The 19,554-nt window shown below is 40.4% G+C and overlaps 1 protein-coding gene across 1 annotated transcript in view; it reads right to left on the bottom strand.

Annotated features, from left to right (window-relative positions):
• lcmt2 (leucine carboxyl methyltransferase 2) overlaps positions 1 to 10,679 on the bottom strand; it is a 32,001-nt gene extending 21,322 nt beyond the window's left edge. Inside the window, exons 1-2 of the mRNA XM_048534244.2 lie at positions 10,546 to 10,679; positions 6,940 to 7,064 (exon numbers count right to left, since the gene is read on the bottom strand). Of these exons, the coding sequence (XP_048390201.1) occupies positions 6,940 to 7,064; positions 10,546 to 10,638 (218 nt within the window). The 5' untranslated portion in view covers positions 10,639 to 10,679. The remainder of the gene's footprint in view (positions 1 to 6,939; positions 7,065 to 10,545) is intronic.
• Positions 10,680 to 19,554: the final 8,875 nt, after the last annotated feature.

Here is a 19,554-nt window from a genome sequence, read left to right as displayed (position 1 = left end):
AAATCTCAGGCTATTCCAAACTACAACATTTCTAACAAATTACAATTCAGTGATTAAATCATTCATGTTCATCAATTTCAAAGACTTTGGATAGCATTCTTAGTCTACACTGAAAATAAAACTCCCTAAAATTAGTAAGTATGTCATCATAATTCATTGACTGGAAGGCACAAAACATTTCTCTTTTAGGTCACAACTTTCAGAAATCTACATGATGTTGCAGTATTTGCAATGGATTCCACTGTTTTAACAGACAAAACAGACCCTTTGAATAAATTCAGTGTCACAGCCATTGTTATTTCGACACTCAAGTAATCTTAATTCCATTTAGTATCTGTTAATTGGCTCCATTATTCTGATAAAATTTTTAAGAGTCTTAGTTTATAGCTACTTCTATAACGTCCGGATTATTTGTGGACTCATAGCACAAAAACAGACCAATAGGCCAATTTTGATCTACTAGTCACTGCAAGGCCAATTTAACTAGACCCACTTTCCCATGTTTTTCCTACAGTCCTCAACGTTTTTCAGATACTTGTCTTACTTCCTTTTGAAACCTACAATTGAACGGCCTCCACCATTTATTCAAGTAATATGTTCCAGAATCCAACAATTTGCTGTTTAAAAGTGTTTCTGTCTTGTTGCTACTGGTTCTTTTATAATCAACTAACATTGGTGTTCGCTCCCCTCCCCTCCTGTGAATTGACCTAGTTCCTCCCTGCTTCCTGTCTAGGATCCTCACGATTTTGAACACTGTCAAATTTCCTCCCAAACTAATCTTCTCTGAGGACAACAGTCAAATTTTTCTAGTCTATTCACATCATTTAAGTCGCTCATCCCTGTACTCTTCATCTGACATTTTAATGCATGGTCTCTTAAGCCTGCACCCTTCTTAAAATGTGGTACCCAGAATTAAATATAATACTCCAGCTGAAGCTGAACTAGTTTCAAACAAGCTAATTCTGTGTTTTTGTGCTTCTGGCTTCTATGCATAAAGCCCAGAGTCCTGATGCACTTTTTAAAAATAACTTTCTCGACTTGCCCTGCCACCTCCAATGATTTGTGCACACATACCAACCAGGTCTCTTTGTAACTGCACTTACTTTAGAATTATAATATTTTGCCTCTCCTCATTCTTCCTACTAAAATGTACCATTTCTCCCTTTTCAGCATTAAATTAATCTATCATAGAACATAGAACAATACAGTGCAGAACAGGCCCTTCGGCCCTCTATGTTGCGCCGACCTGTGAACTAATCTAAGCCCCTCCCCCTACACTATCCCATCATCATCCATATGCCTATCCAAGGACTGTTTTAATGCCCCTAATGAGGCTGTTAACTACATTGGCAGCCAGGGCGTTCCACGCCCTTACCACTGTCTGAGTAAAGAACCTGCCTCTGACATCTGTCTTAAATCTATCACCCCTCAATTTGTAGCTATGGCCCCTTGTACAAGCTGAAGTCATCATGCTCGGAAAAAGACTCTCACTGTCCACCCTATCTAATCCTCCGATCATCTTGAATGTCTCTATTAAATTTCCTCTTAGCCTCCTTGTCTCCAATGAGAACAGACCCAAGTCCCTCAGCCTTTCTTCACAGGGCCTGCGCACCAGACCAGGCAACATCCTGGTAAATCTCCTCTGCACCTTCTCCAACGCTTCCACATCCTTCCTGTAATGGGGCGACCAGAACTGCACGCAATATTCCAAATGAGGCTGCACTAGCGTTTTGTACAGCTGCAGCATGACATCATGGCTCCGGAACTCAATCCCTCTACCAATAAAACCTAACACACTGTAAGCCTTCTTAACAGCACTATCAACCTGGGTGGCAACTTTCAGCGATCTATGTACATGGACACCAAGATCCCTCTGCACATCTACACTACCAAGAATCTTTCCATTGACCCAGTATTCTGCCTTCCTATTATTCTTCCCAAAGTAACTCACCTCACATTTTTCAGCACTGAACTCCGTTTGCCACCTTTCAGCCCAATTCTGCAGTTTATCCAAGTCTCCCTGCAACCTGCAACATTCTTCCACACTGTCCGCCACTCCACCGACTTTAGTGTCATCTGCAAACTTACTAACCCATCCACCAATGCCTGCGTCCAAGTCATTTATAAAAATGACAAAACAGCAGTGGTCCCAAAACAGATCCTTGAGGCACACCACTAGTGATCTGACTCCAGGCTGAATATTTTCTATCAACCACCACTCGTTGCCTTCTTACAGAAAGCCAGTTTCTAATCCAAACTGCTATATCTCCCTCAATCCTGTGCCTCTGTATTTTCTCAAATAGCCTACCATGTGGAACCTTATCAAAGGCTTTATTGAAGTCTATGTAAATCAAGTCAACTGCCCTACCCTCATCCACATGCTTGGTCACCTTCTCAAAAAACTCAATGAAGTGTGTGAGAGACGACCTGCCCTTGACGAATCCATGCTGACTATCTCCAATCAAATTGTTGCTTGCTAGATGATTATAAATCCTATCTGTTATAATCCTTTCCAAATAATTTCCTACAACAGACACAAGGCTCACAGGTCTATAATTACCTGGGTCATCCCTACTGCCCTTCTTGAACAAGGGCACAACATTTGCAATCCTCCAGTCCTCTGGTACTAAATCTGTAGACAATGAGGACTCAAAGATCAAGGCCTAAGGCTCCGCCACCTCCTCCCTAGCTTCCCAGAGAATCCTCGGATAAATCCTAGGGGATTTATCGACCTTCACACCTTCTAGAATTGATAACAACTCCTCCTTACTAACCTTAATCCTTTCAATTCTAGGAGCCCGTAACTCAGTCGTCTCCTCGACAATATTCTCCTGTTCCTCAGTGAAAACAGATGAGAAATAATCATTTAGCACCTCTCCGATCTCCACAGGGTCCACACACAACTTCCCACTTCTGTCTTTGACTGGCCCTATTCCTACCCTCGTCATCCTCTTATTTCTCACATACCTATAGAAAGCTTTAGGGTTCTCCTTTATTCTACCTGCTAATGTCTGCTCATGTCCCCTCCTTGCTCTTAACTCTCTCTTTAATTCCTTCCTAGCTAATCTGTACTCTCCATCACCTCATCTGAACCATCATGTCTCATCGTCACATAAGCCTTCCTCTTCCACTTAACAAGAGATATAATTTCTTTAGTAAACCACGGTTCCTTTACCTTATCGCTTCCTCCCTGCCTGACAGGGACATACCTATCAAGGACACGCAATATCTGTTCCTTAAACCAGCTCCACATTTCGATTGTCCCCATCCCCTGCGTTTTGCTAACCCATTCTATGCCTCCTAAGTCTTGCCTAATCACATTAGAATTGCCCTTCCCCCATCTATAACTCTTGCCCTGTGGCATGTTCCTATCCCTTTCTATCGCTAAACTAAACATAATGGAATTATGGTCACTCTCTCCAAAGTGCACACCTACCACTAAATCGAGTCACATGAAGTTATTACACTGGCCTCTTTATTTCTTTTCAAAATCTACCAATACCCTCCCCACAATTCACTGTAGTGCCGGCTAGAATTTGAAAAAAATCTCCAACTTGTTAGTAATAATAGTAATTGATACTACTTCGAAAGTGCAAAATTAGATAAAGCAACAAAGGAATCTCAAGAACATAAAATACATCAAGCTCAAGTTAGTAAGGCTATTTAACAAAGAAGCCAAGCATTAGGCTTGAACTGAAAAGTAAGTATGTTATGCCAAACCTGTACTGAACTTTGATTAGGCCACACTTAAGAGTACCGTCTAAAGTTTGGATCAGCAGACATACAAAGAATACAGAGTCCAGAAAGCATGCAGTGAAGATTTACAAGGATCACAGCAGTAGTACCTAGGTCAATACGCCACTAAAGGATTGAGCGACTTGGGTTTCTCTCAAAAATAATTGGGAGTCACCAGTAAAGATTGTCAAAGTTATTGGAGGCTTAGACAAAAATAGATAGAATGTTTTCTATTATGAGGAAGAACATAACCAAAACTCATGAATGTACAACAGTCATGAAGACTTTCCCAAAAGATTGGTAAAAATATTGAACTTATTACCAAATACAACATGATTCTGATAGGAACAGCATGCCGGTAATCAAGCCACACTATTCCACACAATTCACATATTCTACATAAATAAGTAATTGCCAACTGAATCACTAAAACAGTTCATTTGTTTGACTTTGACGTCTATGTTTTGTTAATAAAATGAACAAAGTAAATGTATTTACCTTATTTTAAACAAATTTACTCTTCAACAAATGGCAAAACTTATTAAGGACTAAATTCATTCATTCATTTCTAGTGTGCAAAAGTGCAAAAATATCTTATTAAACCAAATGTGCACGCACACAAATAAGTCAAAGAATGACAGCTCTGCAAAAATACTATGGGTGAAAAACAATCAAAAATTAACAAGTACAATGGATCAAGAGTCTAAACCATAAAGGTGGTTTTCTCACAGTTCCTTTGGATCATTGATGTTACGAGTTGGTGATGACTACAGAAGATCCTCAATTCAGTAGCCGGTCAAATGTACTTTGGCTTTGCTTCAGTTAGAAGTTCTTATTTTCAGAGTGATTGCCAATGCTTTCCACTCTCAGAGGGTGAGAAAGTGATAGACGTATCTTTTCTTAAAGACTTTCAGGAGGTATGCATGCAACTATTTTCTCATATCTAAGACATGCTGCAACTTAAAAATTCAAAAGGCTGTTGCTAGGCTGCTTTTCAAACCAAAGGCATCTGGTGCAACCTTGTTTCTTAACACTACCAAATGTAGCTTCTCCAAAAGTTACATGACTTTGTGTGACCAGTAAATGAACACCACAGTTCCATTCTTGACCTTCAAGTTGTGGAAAAAAGAAACACTCATTACATTTTCTGCAAGCATAGTGTCCAAATTTCCATTTTACCCAGTTTATATTCCAAAAATTGTGCAGCCGTCACAAGTAATTGAGATAAATAGTATAAGTGTATTTAAGGTGAAATTAAACAAGCATTGAGGGAGAGAACACGATAAACCATTATTAGGGTAAATTCAAATAAAGAATGATGGGAGGACGCTTGAGTTGAATAAAAACACCAACACAGATTGGTTGGGTTAAATAGCCTGTTTCTGTACTGCATACCTTACATAATCTCAGTGTGTACATTCTTTCTCCCTCTGCCGTCTACATTTTACTAGGTCAGTCTATAATGCTATAACCACATAAAGAGTATGAATCAAGTCTCTTCTTTTCAACTTTAACACTTAAATCACAATAAAGATTCAAATCTTTTTAGAACATGGCAACATGTGTACTCAACCTAAATACAATGAACTGCTTTCACCGGAAACAATGAGGAGATTTTCTTGAAACAAAGAACAATGTTGTTACTGGCTAACCTGAGGAAAATAATAATATGTCACATCAAACATGTGCCCTCTGTAAAATCACATGAGCCCACACAAATATGTATAAAAGATAGCCCAGTTTCGAGGAAGGTTTAAAAAAATAGTTTCAGCTAGTTTATTTTCCTCACTGCTAAAATCAGATTCTTGAAATGCCAGCTTATTTGTTTGTTTCATTGTCTCTCTTAGATGAGGGTCCATCTCTGACATATGAACACACTCAGAAGTGTAAAGCAAGTAGGAGATACAGGCTTTTCATACCACCCCAGTGGGGGTTTGCTGGCTGATTACATTGCCCTTGGATAAAACATTAATTCATCTTTGCTGTCTGTTGTCTAATCCACGCTGGTTTCCTGAAACTTGTATGCTCAGATGTGGTCATTTTAAGTCAGTTTTTTTGGTCCATTTTCAAAATAAATTCAGGCCATGAATGTCCCATTAATATTAAATAGTGCAATGGAACTTGAAAGTCAATAGCCCACATTTTATATCACTGCAACAAAATTATAGTAATTAAAATGGTAAAAAATTAGAGAAATGAGGGGATTAAAGAAATTTAGGGGTCCATGTACCTAGATCATTACAATGTACTGGTTAGATCTGGAAAATAATTTGAAAGGTTGATCAAATAGTAACCTTTAAAGTATAAGGCCAAAACATAAGAAGGAAGAAGTTTTGCTACAACTATATAAAGCCCTGATCAGACCACTCCTGAAATATTATGTTTAGTTTCAGGCACTGTACTTTGGAAACAATCTATTGACCCTGGAAGGAGTACAGTGAAATTTAACTGTAAACTACCAGGATTGCATTGTTAGATTAACAGAAGAGATTACGTAAACTAGGCTGGCATTCTCCGAATATAACCTGCTTAGAGGTGATCTGATTTAAGCTTTTAAGATTTTGAAAGGAATTGAGAGAGTAGATATAAAATAATTCCACTAGTGGAGGAAATTTAGTACGAGGGAGAAGAAGCGTACTGTCTAATCATCAGCAGCCGCAGTCCTTCGCATACAAGATGACTCTCTTCACTTTCAGGAAGACCGTCCTGATAAGATGGCAGCAGTAACCTGGTGCCAATGTAAATATGCTGACACTTTGAGCAATCACCCTGATATTTGACTTATTAGATCTTGCACGTGGAATGTACATGTGCTTTCAGCAATTCTGCAATGGAATTTGGCAAGGTGGGGTGGGGGGCCATCTATGGTTTCCTTTTCACGATCTCATCCTGGGATTAGGGGCAGAAGAATAGGGCATAATTCTGATCACTTTGTCTATCGCAAGAATAACCTACTAGTGCTCTCATCAGCTAAGCTCACAATTTAGCACTGGCCACTTGAATGAGGTATGGTTCTCAAGGAACTACATCCAACATAAGTCAATGCTTTTCAAAAGCACAGAAATTAACAAAATTCCCCATGATTTAAGTAAGGTGACAATACTGAAACACATAATTCAAAGTGATCTCCCTTCAACATGCAAGATGTATCAAATTCAAGAATGATTTTCAGAACACAACCAAATAACTGCATTCATAACATACCGATTGATAAGTGGAGCTCTTCTGGTGGTTTTATTTACAAATCCCTTCAGAAAGCCATCATTGAAGTAGCCTAAACTGGCCATTGAACACTTGCTAACAATACTGCTGTCATTTGTACCCTGGACCTGCAAACAAGTTCAAAAGAAAACAATGTAAATGTAAATATGTAATATTTCTGTACTGTATTGGATGACAACACTTTACAAAAAAGGGACTTTGCACTTAACTTCATGTTCTTTTTATGTTTGATTTTTTTCAAAAAAAAGTTATACTTTAATGATTTCAAAGATAGGGCATTAGCACTGCCCAGCAAGTGAGCATCTACATTTCAGGGACAGCAAAACTGAAGAAGGTTGAGAAAATACAAAGGGGAATCAAAAGCCACTGTTAATAACAAGACAGAATTAGCTTATTACTCCCATTAGATGCAAATTAAATCAATGGGAAACGATAGAGAAAACGAAGAGTTTCTTTTTAATTCATTCATGGGATATGGGCATCACTAGCTGCACCAGCAGTTTTAAAAACTGGAATTAGCAGACTTGGGAGTCCTATGGTACATTAAAATTTATCTAAATCACTTTCAAATTATAGATTAGCAGTAAAGCATTATTTCTATGTAGTTTGATGTCACTTATGCTGAATTTTAAATTTAAATAGAATCTTGGTTAAGTAGCTATTGTACCAAGTAATGTAGCTGCATTTCAATCTTTTCACTAAATGGAAGTTCCACACTGCAGCGTCCACTGTAGTTTTTTTCAGTCATCGTTATTTCTTTTCAAAATAAAACATAAACAGGCACACTTCCTGAACTGGATTTTTTTAACTTTCTTTGGCTGTATAACTTCTAATGTTCCTATCTCCCTCTTGTTTAAATGAATCTTTTATTCAATACTGTGTAATCATGGAAGAATGCATGCAATGAGTTGAATTTCAGTAGGGAACCTTTCATAAATTGATGTTTTTAAACTCACCTGGATCACTGTAAAAAAAAAGTAAATGTGGGTTTTTTTTAGTAGTCAACAGAGCCAGTCTGATCACTAGCTGCAATTACAGACCATTACAAGCACAGATCAGAGATATAGCTGTACAGCTGCTCCCTCAAGCGGAGAACGACAGATGGCATCCAGAGATTCAAAGGGGATTTATGGGATTTAATTTAAAGAAAACAAATAGGAGAATCAGGAGAATAACACAAACTACACTGGATTCAGTTTTCTGTTGGATCTACTAGGTTGGAATGAAGATACTGAAGAAATACTCTTCAGATATTTGTAACAATAACCGCCTAATTGGTGTTGAGAATTTCCTGCATTTCAATAAAATTTTCAACACGGATGCTTCATTGCACCACTTAAAATACTAAATACAAGTATTGTGCTTGAACAACCAGAACACTGGAGAAACTAAGGAGGTCTGACAGCATCTTTCTGAAGAAGAGTCATACCAAACTCAAAACGTTAGCTGTTTGTCTCTCCACGAATGTTGATAAACCTGTTGAGTTCATCCAACACTCTGTGTTTCAGATTTTTAGCAACCAGAGTATTTCAGTTTTATTCAAGTAATACATTATAATTACTTTAAAGGCAAGTTTCTCCATTTCCACTGTTCTACTTCAACAGTACTCCAATGACAAATGTCCTGGGGCTGTCCTGAGGTTATGAAAGATGTTCTGCAAGACATTTTTAGTACCTTCATGCCACATTTCCATTTAGAGAACAGTTGAGAAGAGTTGGAAGGATTAATAAGCTGATTATCAATTGAAATGTTGTATTGTGCCCCAAACTGCAGGAAACAAGTGGCCAACAAATCCTCACACAGGACATGAACCGAGAGCTTCCATACAAGTGAAACTTCTCATCATCCGCAAGTACTCCCTAATCTCAGAGATAATGGGAACTGCAGATGCTGGAGAATCCAAGATAACAAAGTGTGGAGCTGGATGAACACAGCAGGCCAAGCAGCATCTCAGGAGCACAAAAGCTGACGTTTCAGGCCTAGACCCTTCATCAGAGAAGGGGATGGAGAGAGGGTTCTGGAATAAATAGGGAGAGAGGGGGAGGCAGACCAAGGATGGAGAGAAAACAAGATAGGTGGAGAGGAGAGTTTAGGTGGGGAGGTAGGGAGGGGATAGGTCAGTCCAGGGAAGACGGACAGGTCAAGGAGGTGGGATGAGGTTAGTAGGTAGGAAATGGAGGTGCGGCTTGAGATGGGAGGAAGGGATGGGTGAGAGGAAGAACAGGTTAGGGAGGCAGAGACAGGCTGGGCTGGTTTTGGGATGCAGTGGGGGGAGGGGAAGAGCTGGGCTGGTTAAACCCTGCAGCCCAATGGTATCAATGTGGACTTCACCAGCTTCAAAATCTCCCCTTCCCCCACCACCAGCCCAGTTCGTCTCCTCCCCCAACTGAATCACACAACCAGCCCAGCTCATCCCCTCCCCCCAATGCATCCCAAAACCAGCCCAGCCTGTCTCTGCCTCCCTAACCTGTTCTTCCTCTCACCTTCCTCCCATCTCAAGCCGCACCTCGATTTCCTACCTACTAACCTCATCCCACCTCTTTGATCTGTCCGTCTTCCCTGGACTGATCTATCCCCTCCCAACCTCCCCACCTCCCCACCTATACTCTCCTCTCCACCTATCTTCTTTTCTCTCCATCTTCGGTCCACTTCCCCCTCTCTGATGAAGGGTCTAGGCCCGAAATGTCAGCTTTTGTGCTACTGAGATGCTGCTTGGCCTGCTGTGTTCATCCAGCTCCACACTTTGTTATCTTGGATACTCCCTAATCTCACATCTTTCAGTTTTACATCTCATGTTAAAGTAAAATATTGCAGATACTGGAATTCTGAACTAAAAGCACGGTGACTCAGTGGTTAGCACTGCTGCCTTAGAGCACCAGGGATCCGGATTCAATTCCACCCTTGGGTGACTGTGTGTAGAGTTTGCACATTCTCCCTGTGTCTGCATGGGTTTCTTCCGGGTGCTCCACTTTCCTCCCACAGTCCAGAGATATGCAGGTTAGGTGGACTGGCCATGCTAAATTGCCTGTGGTGTTCAGGGATGTGTAGATTAGGTGTGTTATAGGGGGATGGATCTGGGTGGGAATGCTCTGAGGATTGGTGTGGACATGTTGCGATGAAGGGTCTGTTTCCACACTGTAGGGATTCTATGATCAGAAAAGGTTGGAAATACTCAGGTCTGGCAGGCAACTGTAGAGAAGGAAAAAACAGAAGAACGCCATGTTTCTAACGCTTTAGGTCACAATTTAAAATGTTAACTCCCCACAAAATGCTGCCTGACCTGCTGAATGCCTCCAGCATTTTTTATTTTTATGATATCCCATGCTTCGGGATTGGCCTTCACTCCACTGATTCTGGCAGCCACATCAGTTTGCCGACCTTAAAAGCAAGTTTCAACAGTGCAGGGTGCTCATTTCAGGCTACCGTCCAGGGGTGTTACATAAATGCACAACTCTGTTGGTGCAATGTGTTAAGGCAAAAGCGGCGGCGGGGAACCAGGCCCTGGACCATCTTCGCTGCAGCTCCGTACTGATGTGAAATGAAGGCCTTCCTCACTCTAACCCCGAATCAAGACAAACTCTTACTTACTGCCACATCCTTCCCAGCCTGTTGCTTATTTCTACACCGTTTATTTCCGGCGCTGGTACCCACAGACTCTCCATCCCCCTGCTCCCCGATCATCGTCCCACGGCACTGACACCCATCCGCGCCTGCGCAATGCCCGGCACGCCGCCACTACACATCTACGCATGCGTTAACGATCTCCCAATGTTTGGTCGTCGGTAGGAATTTGCAACACGGTCTGTTTTATCCAGGGGTAGTGTGAACTGCGGATGCTGGAGAATCTGAGATAACAAGGTGTGGAGCTGGATGGACGCAGCAGGCCAAGCAGCGTCACAGGAGCAGGAAAGCTGATGTGTCGGGTCCGGAGCCTTCCTGCTCCTCTGACGCTGCTTGGCCTGCTGCGTTCATCCAGCTCCACACCTACTAACCTCATCCCACCTCCTTGACCTGTCCGTCTTCCCTGGACTGACCTATCCCCTCCCTACCTCCCCACCTATACTCTCCTCTCCACCTATCTTCTTTACTCTCCATCTTCGGTCCGCCTCCCCCTCTCTCCCTATTTATTCCAGTTCCCTCACCCCATCCCCCTCTCTGATGAAGGGTCTAGGCCCGAAACGTCAGCTTTTGTGCTCCTGAGATGCTGCTTGGCCTGCTGTGTTCATCCAGCCTCACATTTTATTATCTTGGAATCTCCAGCATCTGCAGTTCCCATTTTCTCTGATCCTTGTTATCTCTGTCTGTTTTATGTAGTCACTTGAAAACCTTTCAATGTAGGTTGTAATAGCAATGTTATACTATCCTTTATAAAGGCTGAAAAGGACGTATCACCATATGTTTTTATATTTGCATTGGTATTCACACAGCAGGACGACAAAATGTTTAGTTTTGGTGAATACAATGGGAGTTTCTGCTTCCGTAATCCTTTCAGGCAGGGCCTTCCATGCCCCCACCCCCCGCAAACTCTATATGTGCATGTGTGAGGGGGAGAGAGAGAGAGACAGAGAGTTTATACGTCTCTAACTCTTCAATTACTCACTTTAAATCTATGCCACCTGATTATGTACCTGTCTGCTCAGCACAAAAGGTTTTCCTAACTCTTCTATCTGGGGTTATCATAATTTCAATTAAATCTCCACTCTTAAGGAAAGAGCCCCACCCTATCCAATCTATCGTCAGATAAAACTCAGACATGATTTACTAAACAGCCTCCTTCTGAGCTTTAATTTTTTTTCACACACAGGTGTAGGGACTAAAAACAAATATGTATACTTTTGTCAAAAAAAAGAACATTTCTAGTTTCTTTCAAATCCGAGAAAGAAAGCCACCTATAGTGCTATAGTGCAGGGCAAGAGATTTTCTCAAGGAAGAATATGAAATGTATACCAATACCCAACATTCCAGAGAGTTTATTTTTGTATCTTCAGCTACCCAGCAAGTGCAGGTCTCATAAGCGCCACACTGAAACAAAGTGGATCAATCCAAAGGTCATAGGTAACACGTCCCCAGCTACAACACAGAGATCCGTAAGGGAGGTGACCCACATCCAATTAAAGAGGGCCAATGAATTCACTCACTTCACAATCGATGCTGATACCTAAGCAGTAACATCGATGGGTTTTATAGCTATTACATGGTTCCCAAATAACACAGGGTAATCATACTCATGTGGCCACTACAGCTACCTCGGAACAGCCAGCTGCATTTATGAATTCCAAGAGGTTTGGCTAACTAAACATCATACTAGTCAAAGACCACAGTAAGCTAACTATGCAGATCAGTGCTCATTTCCCTGGAAACTCTCATGACTCCAATACATTTCATAGCTTTCATCGCCTGGAGCTATTTGTGGTTCTTTCCCAAGTACGTGATTCACTCATCGATGACAAAAACTACATCCTTGGAATGGATGATGATACTGGTGCACCATATCCACTGACTTACAAAGGAGAGTTACAAAGCAGCATAGGGAGGACCAGGGCAGTAAGAGAGCAGACCATTGGCTTGCTGAAAATACACGTTGGTCACCTTGACTGGTCCAATGGAGCTTTGTATAATGTTCCCCACAGGGTGTTCAGGATTATCACAGCCTGGGGTGCTATGCATAATTTAGCATTGCAATGGGGAGAGCAATTGCTAATCGAGGAGCTGCACTCGTTGTCAGTTGAGGATGACTGTTGGGAATATGAAAAATATTCAAAATTCTAATCTTAAAGGCAACTAAGGATGACTACATCCTGCAAGTAAATTAAAAACAAACTGTTTTGTTATATTTTTCAATTCAGTTATTATTGATTAAACTTTTTCTAACTTGGTAACATTGAACAAAATTGAGTCAAAAAGTACATCTTGAGGTGTAGTATAGCCGTGATGTAAAGTAGAAGGAAAAAGCTATTTTCTTATCAACCTGTTCAGAGACACCTCTGGTGGAGGTGGGACTCAAACCCAAGCATCTTGGTCCAGGGATAAAGGCACTCCTTCTGTGACCCAAAGCAATGTAAGCCACAGCAGGATCAGTGATCCCAAGGCAATGTGTTGGAAATGAGGGTATCCATTTAGGAAAAACCAATTCCTGACATAAAAGGGCCAAAATTGAATCAGCAAGTCAAACAACAAATTAAAATCTTGATAACAAAGTGTGAAGCTGGATGAACACAGCAGGCCGAGCAGCATCTCAGGACCACAAAAGCTGACGTTTCGGGCCTAGACCCTTCATCAGAGATCACAAATTAAAATCCTGAGCTGAGTTGCCAGTTGCTTGCTTTTGGTGCACTTATCAGCCTTACCAACCTCCAATCAAACTGGCAGTGTTGTTAGAAAACATTCCAAAACCTGACACGTAGTTAGCAATTCTTTGCCAAAATCTCTCCGTCCAACGTGGAGCACATTCTTTCCTTTCACTATATAATCTGACTTGCAGCTGTCAAACAAAGCGGTCATTGTTATTTGGGGACAGTATCACTCCCTGCATTGTTTTTTAGTCATGCTCATGAAAGTGGTTTATGTAGCTTTATGACAGTACCTACTTAGTTTTGAGAATATGGCTGTTATTGGTACCTCAATTGTTACATCTAAATGCCAAGTTGGTGTTGTCAATGGGGACCGTTCATAAAGGAGCCAGCACTTGGCACGTTTGCCAGCACCTTCCAAATTCAACCTTCTGAAGTAAAACTACCATGCACTAATCTTGTTAAAGTCACACACCATCCTGCCATGGAAACATTTCACCACTTCTTTTGTCACTGGGTGAAAAATCTGGAACTACTTGTGCCTGCACCAGCCAGCCTGCAGTAGGTCCAGGGGACTGTTCACCAACCTTTAGCGATGGGAAATAAATATCAGTAAAACTGAGACCACTTGAACAAATGAAAAAGAAATTACCTTACAAAATTCAACTCGTTTCAATGAAATTTTAGGTATCAATTTGAATTATTCATATATCAATTCAGTGAACATATAATTGAGAAACACGTGGAGGAATTGATTCCTGAACAGAAGAAGCTGTGGTAATAACAAAGTGTTGAGCTGGATGAACACAGCAGGCCAAGCAGCATCTTAGGAGCTGCCGTGTTGGTTTGTACATTGCCATTTGGTGAACAAATCTACATACAGAAAATAAGGTTGTGAGCTCTGGTACCTTAAAAACTGATGTTTTTGTAAAGACAGAGACAAAGTCAAATTGATTATTTGTGACATAATTTTTATTTACATTGGAATATTAATTGCAAGATACATAATACATTGTCTATTCCCTGTTCCTAGCCTGATAGCCAAGGTTTACCTCCTCGCATCTCTTCTATTTTCCCTTTTAGTTGTGCAGTATATCAATAATTTAAATTTTCCAGAATCTCCTATTTTTCATTTTAAAACATTTATGTTTTCCAAGAAAGCTTAACCTGAAATCTCCAACAGATAATGTGGCACAATTTTGTGCCTTCAGCGTAAGGGCTTCCCCCTCAGGCTTTTGTGTACTTATAACTAGTTTCTTTCAATACAACACATATATCTTATCCTTATCTTGAGCTTAAATAATTTAAGTTATAAAGCTTGTGTAACTATTAGCTCTAAAGGAAAATAGTCTTCCATTTATATAGAGCCTTTCGCAATCTCAGAATGCCCCAAAGCCCTTTATGGCCAATGAAGCATTGTCACTTATATAACATAGGAAACACAGCTTATTCTTGTGTTATGAGCTATTTGTGATTGTCAGCTTTTATCAGACTCGTCATAGATTCAGAAAAGTCCACAGCACAGCTAAAGGTCCTTCTGCCCATCATATTACACCAATGAAAAATAACCACCTAACTATTCTAATTTCATTTTCCAGCACTTGGCCCATAGCCTTGTTTGCCTTGATAGCACAGGTGCGTATTTAAATATTTCTTAAATTACAAGTCCCTACCACCCTTAAAAGCAGAGAGTTCCAGATCCCCACCATTCTCTGGGTGAAAAAGATTTTCCTCACATCTCTTCTGAACCTTCTTCCCCTTGCCTTAAATCTACCTTAGCTTTTTTTTCACTAATATATTGTATATTTTATATTGTAACTATGCACCGACTCTCACAAACATCTGAGATATAGGGTTATTAATATTTCAGTAATGACATATTACTTATGTTTTAATTCAAAATAAGTTAAAAAAGCAACTCAATCCCAATCAGAAATATTTGTAATGCATGAGTGCATTAAAGCATTAAAAGATTTCAGAAGAATTCTGCAAATGATGTAATAACAACATGACCTTTGACAGCCATGTTGCTCATTATACCACCAAGGGGGCAAATGTTTCTCCACCTTTCCGAGTTTTCTTTTCCCTTCCCCTCAAATTTCCCTTTGGTGCAAACTTCTTGATAGCTTGCAGTTCTGTAGTGGTGGATAACTACATTATCCAAATGATATTAATTCATTATTTGTGCATGACACTCTGCAATGAAAGTTGTGACACTACTTAACGTTACAGCCGAGCCTTTTCTTATCCATGATTGTTGTTCTTCCTGTTGCATTTCTACCAAGAATAATCATTTGACAATTAATCCAGAGATTCAGATAATGTTCAGGGGACCCGGATTCGAATCCCGCCATGGCAGATGATGGAAGTTGAACTCAATAAACCATCTGGAAATAAGAATCTAATGAAGACCATGAATTCCTTGTTGATTGTCAGAAAAACCCATCTGGTTCACTAATGTCCTTTAGAGAAGGAAAATGCCATCCTCACCTACTCTGGCCTACATGCAACTCCAGACCCACAGCAACTGAACTGCCTTCTGGGCAATTAGGGATGGGCGATAAATGCTGCTTAGCCAGCGACAACCGCATCTCAAAATGAATAAAGAATCATGTAGCACTCAGAACTAGGAATGTTAGTCGACTTATCTTTCCCTAATGCATGGCCATTTATATAAATTATACTGATCCAGCTACTATCCTGATTAATTCAGAAAAGATTGAGGTTCAAACCTGAAACTTTCTTGACCTTTATTGGCTCAGCCTATAGATAGCTTTGGCAAATAGGTTGCATACAGCATGTTGTTCTGTCCCTTATCATAACAAAATGAATACAGTGCCAATGGATCGATGGGAAACAGTTAGATCTGATTAATGCGAATTTTTAATATTGCTTGATATCGCAAATATCAAGTTCAAACAGAAAATCAAGGACAAATTTCAGAGTGCATCCTTTGAAAGGTTTCAGAAATATTTTTACCTCCTGTGGAAGATTAGACCAGATTGGATTTGATCTTGAATGGATCGCAGGTTTGACACTAGAACACAGGAGTTGGGCTCTGAGACCAGGGTGGGAACCCTGTTTGTAGAATCCCTGTTCAATCTGTAAGATAGTTTTTGATTTGATTTATTATTGTCACATGTACCTAGGCACAGTGAAAAGTTTTGTTTTACGTGCAGTTCAGGCAGATCATACCATACAAAGTACATGAGGTAATAGAACAGAACAAGGAATACAATGTTATCGCAGCAGAGAAAGTGCACAAACAGAGAAATCAACACTTCATTTAAGATTTGAGAAGTACATTCAGAAGTCAAAAAACAGCCAGGAAGAAGCTGTTCTTGAATCTGTTGGTTTGTGTGTTCAAGCTTTTGTATCCTCTACCTGATGGAAGAGGTTGTAAGAGAATATTACTGGGGTGGAAGGTGTTTTTGACTATGTTGGCTGTCTTTCCGAGGTAGTGAGAAGTATAGGCGGAGTCAATGGATGGAAGGCTGGCTCACATGATGAAGTTGGCTGTGTTCACCAATCTCTGTAGTTTCTTTTGGTCCTGGGTGGAGCAATTGCAATACCAAGCTGTGACACATCTGGACAAAATGCTTTCCATGGTGCAACAATAGAAGTTGGTAAGAGTTGCTTAGGCAACCTAAAGTACTGTATTCTTGCCTTGAATGTGAAAACATTAATTAAAAATAAAGTAGTTACCTCAGAGGAAGTCAACAGAAGTTAAATATTAACAGTACAGTTTAATTTTCCTAGGGAATGTAATGTGTTCAGCCATATGCCTGTATAAAACGTTTGAAGGCCAAGAATGTTGTAGGTGTACAATTTTTTTTAAAGGAAGACCTGAGTGGAATTTTCTGAACTCCCTCTGGTATATCTGAAGGTGAGGATGGCCCATAAAATTCCATGGGAGGCCTTCCCACTGTTTTCCTACAATAATGGGAGTGGGTGAGTCATAGGCTGTTCTTCCCTAACTATTTAGGGCTGCTCAATGATCGCTTTAGAGCTGCTTCCTGTGCCAGCTTCTATATTGAAGCTGGCAGTTTCAAGTGCAGGGGAAGCCGGCTAGGTTATCCTGCTGGGACCTCAGGCAGAGGTGCCTTCATTACTGACCCTCTTTTGAGAATTGGCGCTCCCTATGCTAAGGTCAGGGCAACCTGGGAGCTCTGTCCTGACCTGGTAGAGATACAAGATACTAGGGCAGATGGGCTAAAGATTTTTCAAAGGTGAACGTTTCAAAGAGCCTTTTAAAAGATGAAAGTGAAGTGGCAAGGTTTAGAGAGGAAGTTTCAGAACTTGGGCCTGGGTTGAAGAAGCTTGGCAAAAAATTGTGGAGTGATTGAAATAAGCAATGCACAGATTCCAAAAGTTACAAATACAAGGAGAAGCAAAACCCTGGAAGGATAAAAAAATGTTGAGAATTTTGTTGCTGGACCAGAAGTCAACGTAGATTGCCAAATACTGGGCCCTGGGGCAAATTTTGGATGAGCTCAAGTTTATAAATTTGAGAGTTGGGAGGTTAACCAGGAGAGAGTTGAAATAATCAAGTCTAAAGGTAACAAATGCATGGATGAGAGATAATGGGAACTGCAGATGCTGGAGAATCCAAGATAACAAAGTGTGGAGCTGGATGAACACAGCAGGCCAAGCAGCATCTCAGGAGCACAAAAGCTGACGTTTCGGGCCTAGACTCTTCATCAGAAATGCATGGATGAGTGTTTCAGCAGCAGATGCACTGAGGGAAGGTTTGAATTGGATGATGATATGGAGGGAGCATCTTTTCCAAATAGCTATTGATGTAGAGTCATTTGCAGCATTCAAGGCTGTGATACATTTTTGTTAGCTAAAGGTATCAATGCCAATGGAGCTGAGGCAGTCAAACTGGAGGTTCTGATCTGTCATGATCTAATTTAATGCAGGGCAGACCTGTGAGGCTAAATGGCCTATTGCCACGTTCCTTTGGAGAAAATGGCATCTACACCATTTGCTAGTTGGTGGCTGGCTGACAGACAAAGTTCCCCAAGTAGGTCAAAATCTAGCTTCCATTGGATACACCATCAACATCTTATTAGTGCAGAGATGCATCAAGTAGGCCCATGACCAACTATTCAGCAGGACATATCATATCACTTCCCCTTGAAAACTGACAGCGGATAAAAAAGGGCACTGTAATTTTCCACATCGCAAAGTACCCAAAAGCAGACATTTTGATGCGCCAATTTAGCTTTTATTCCCAACAAGGTCATGGTCTCAATGAACAATAAAGGTTTCCATTGTGCAGTGGGCAATAAGCAGCATTACATGATTATGCTACAAATGCTCACTTCACAGGGTAGGGGTCATTACCCTTCATAAAGCTGTCCTCTGTGCCCCTACATTTTGAAGAAACAGGAAGGCTCATAGGGAACATTTCAACTTCAGCCTGACTCATTAATACTGAGACCAAGAAGAGCAAGTACAACAAAGCAACTGCAGAATGAGATGACCATTAATGAGCATTCTTCAGGTATCTTGCAAGAAAGCTGGAAAGATTGGGGATTATAATATAATGCCATCAATGCCTCCAGGATAGACATTGTTTGGCATCTGGTGCACAACATGATAAAGGTGGAGCAGACTCACTCATATTCAGTGGTTTGTAGGAAAAGATAACACAGCAAATTGCTGTATTTTTATAGAGGCATTCCCCAGGTTGTGAATGGGCTTAATTCTTGAGTCTATTCGCAGGTTGTTTTGTGCACAAGTTGGAAAGTAATGCAGGAGAATATAAAAGTTAGTCATAAATACAGGATATGTTCCTAAATGTTTGAGTCTTTAAAATTACACTCCTGTATGGAATTGTGTTCCTAATTACGAACATTTGTAAGTCACACATTTGTAAAGGCGGGGCTCCATGTATATGAGTGCTAGTATTATGGGGATAGTTACATTATTGAAATTATTTTAGACTGTCAGCTAGATTAAGATGAAAATGCAACAGCTAAGTATAGTCAAATGAAAGTTCATGTTGTAATTTTCATTTAATAAAAGACTCATGCTGATTTTAATACATATATGGCTGGACATGTGTGATGTGCACTAGGATTACACAAATATAAATTGCTCTTCAAACTGCAACTAAAGTTATCATTTTGTGAATAGAGGGCCAGCAGAAAGTTAATTGCTCTTTTTGATTTTTTTTTATAGCATGGTCTATAAGAACAGAAGAGATAGGAACAGGAACAGATTGCAGATGAATCTCTAATCCTAGAGACCAAGCAGGTCAGGTACATAATTCTTTGAAGTTTGCAACATGTATAGATGG

This window comes from Stegostoma tigrinum, chromosome 7 (genome assembly GCF_030684315.1).
Source record: "Stegostoma tigrinum isolate sSteTig4 chromosome 7, sSteTig4.hap1, whole genome shotgun sequence".
Taxonomy (NCBI): domain Eukaryota; kingdom Metazoa; phylum Chordata; class Chondrichthyes; order Orectolobiformes; family Stegostomatidae; genus Stegostoma; species Stegostoma tigrinum.
This window is presented reverse-complemented; position numbering and strand designations above follow the sequence as displayed.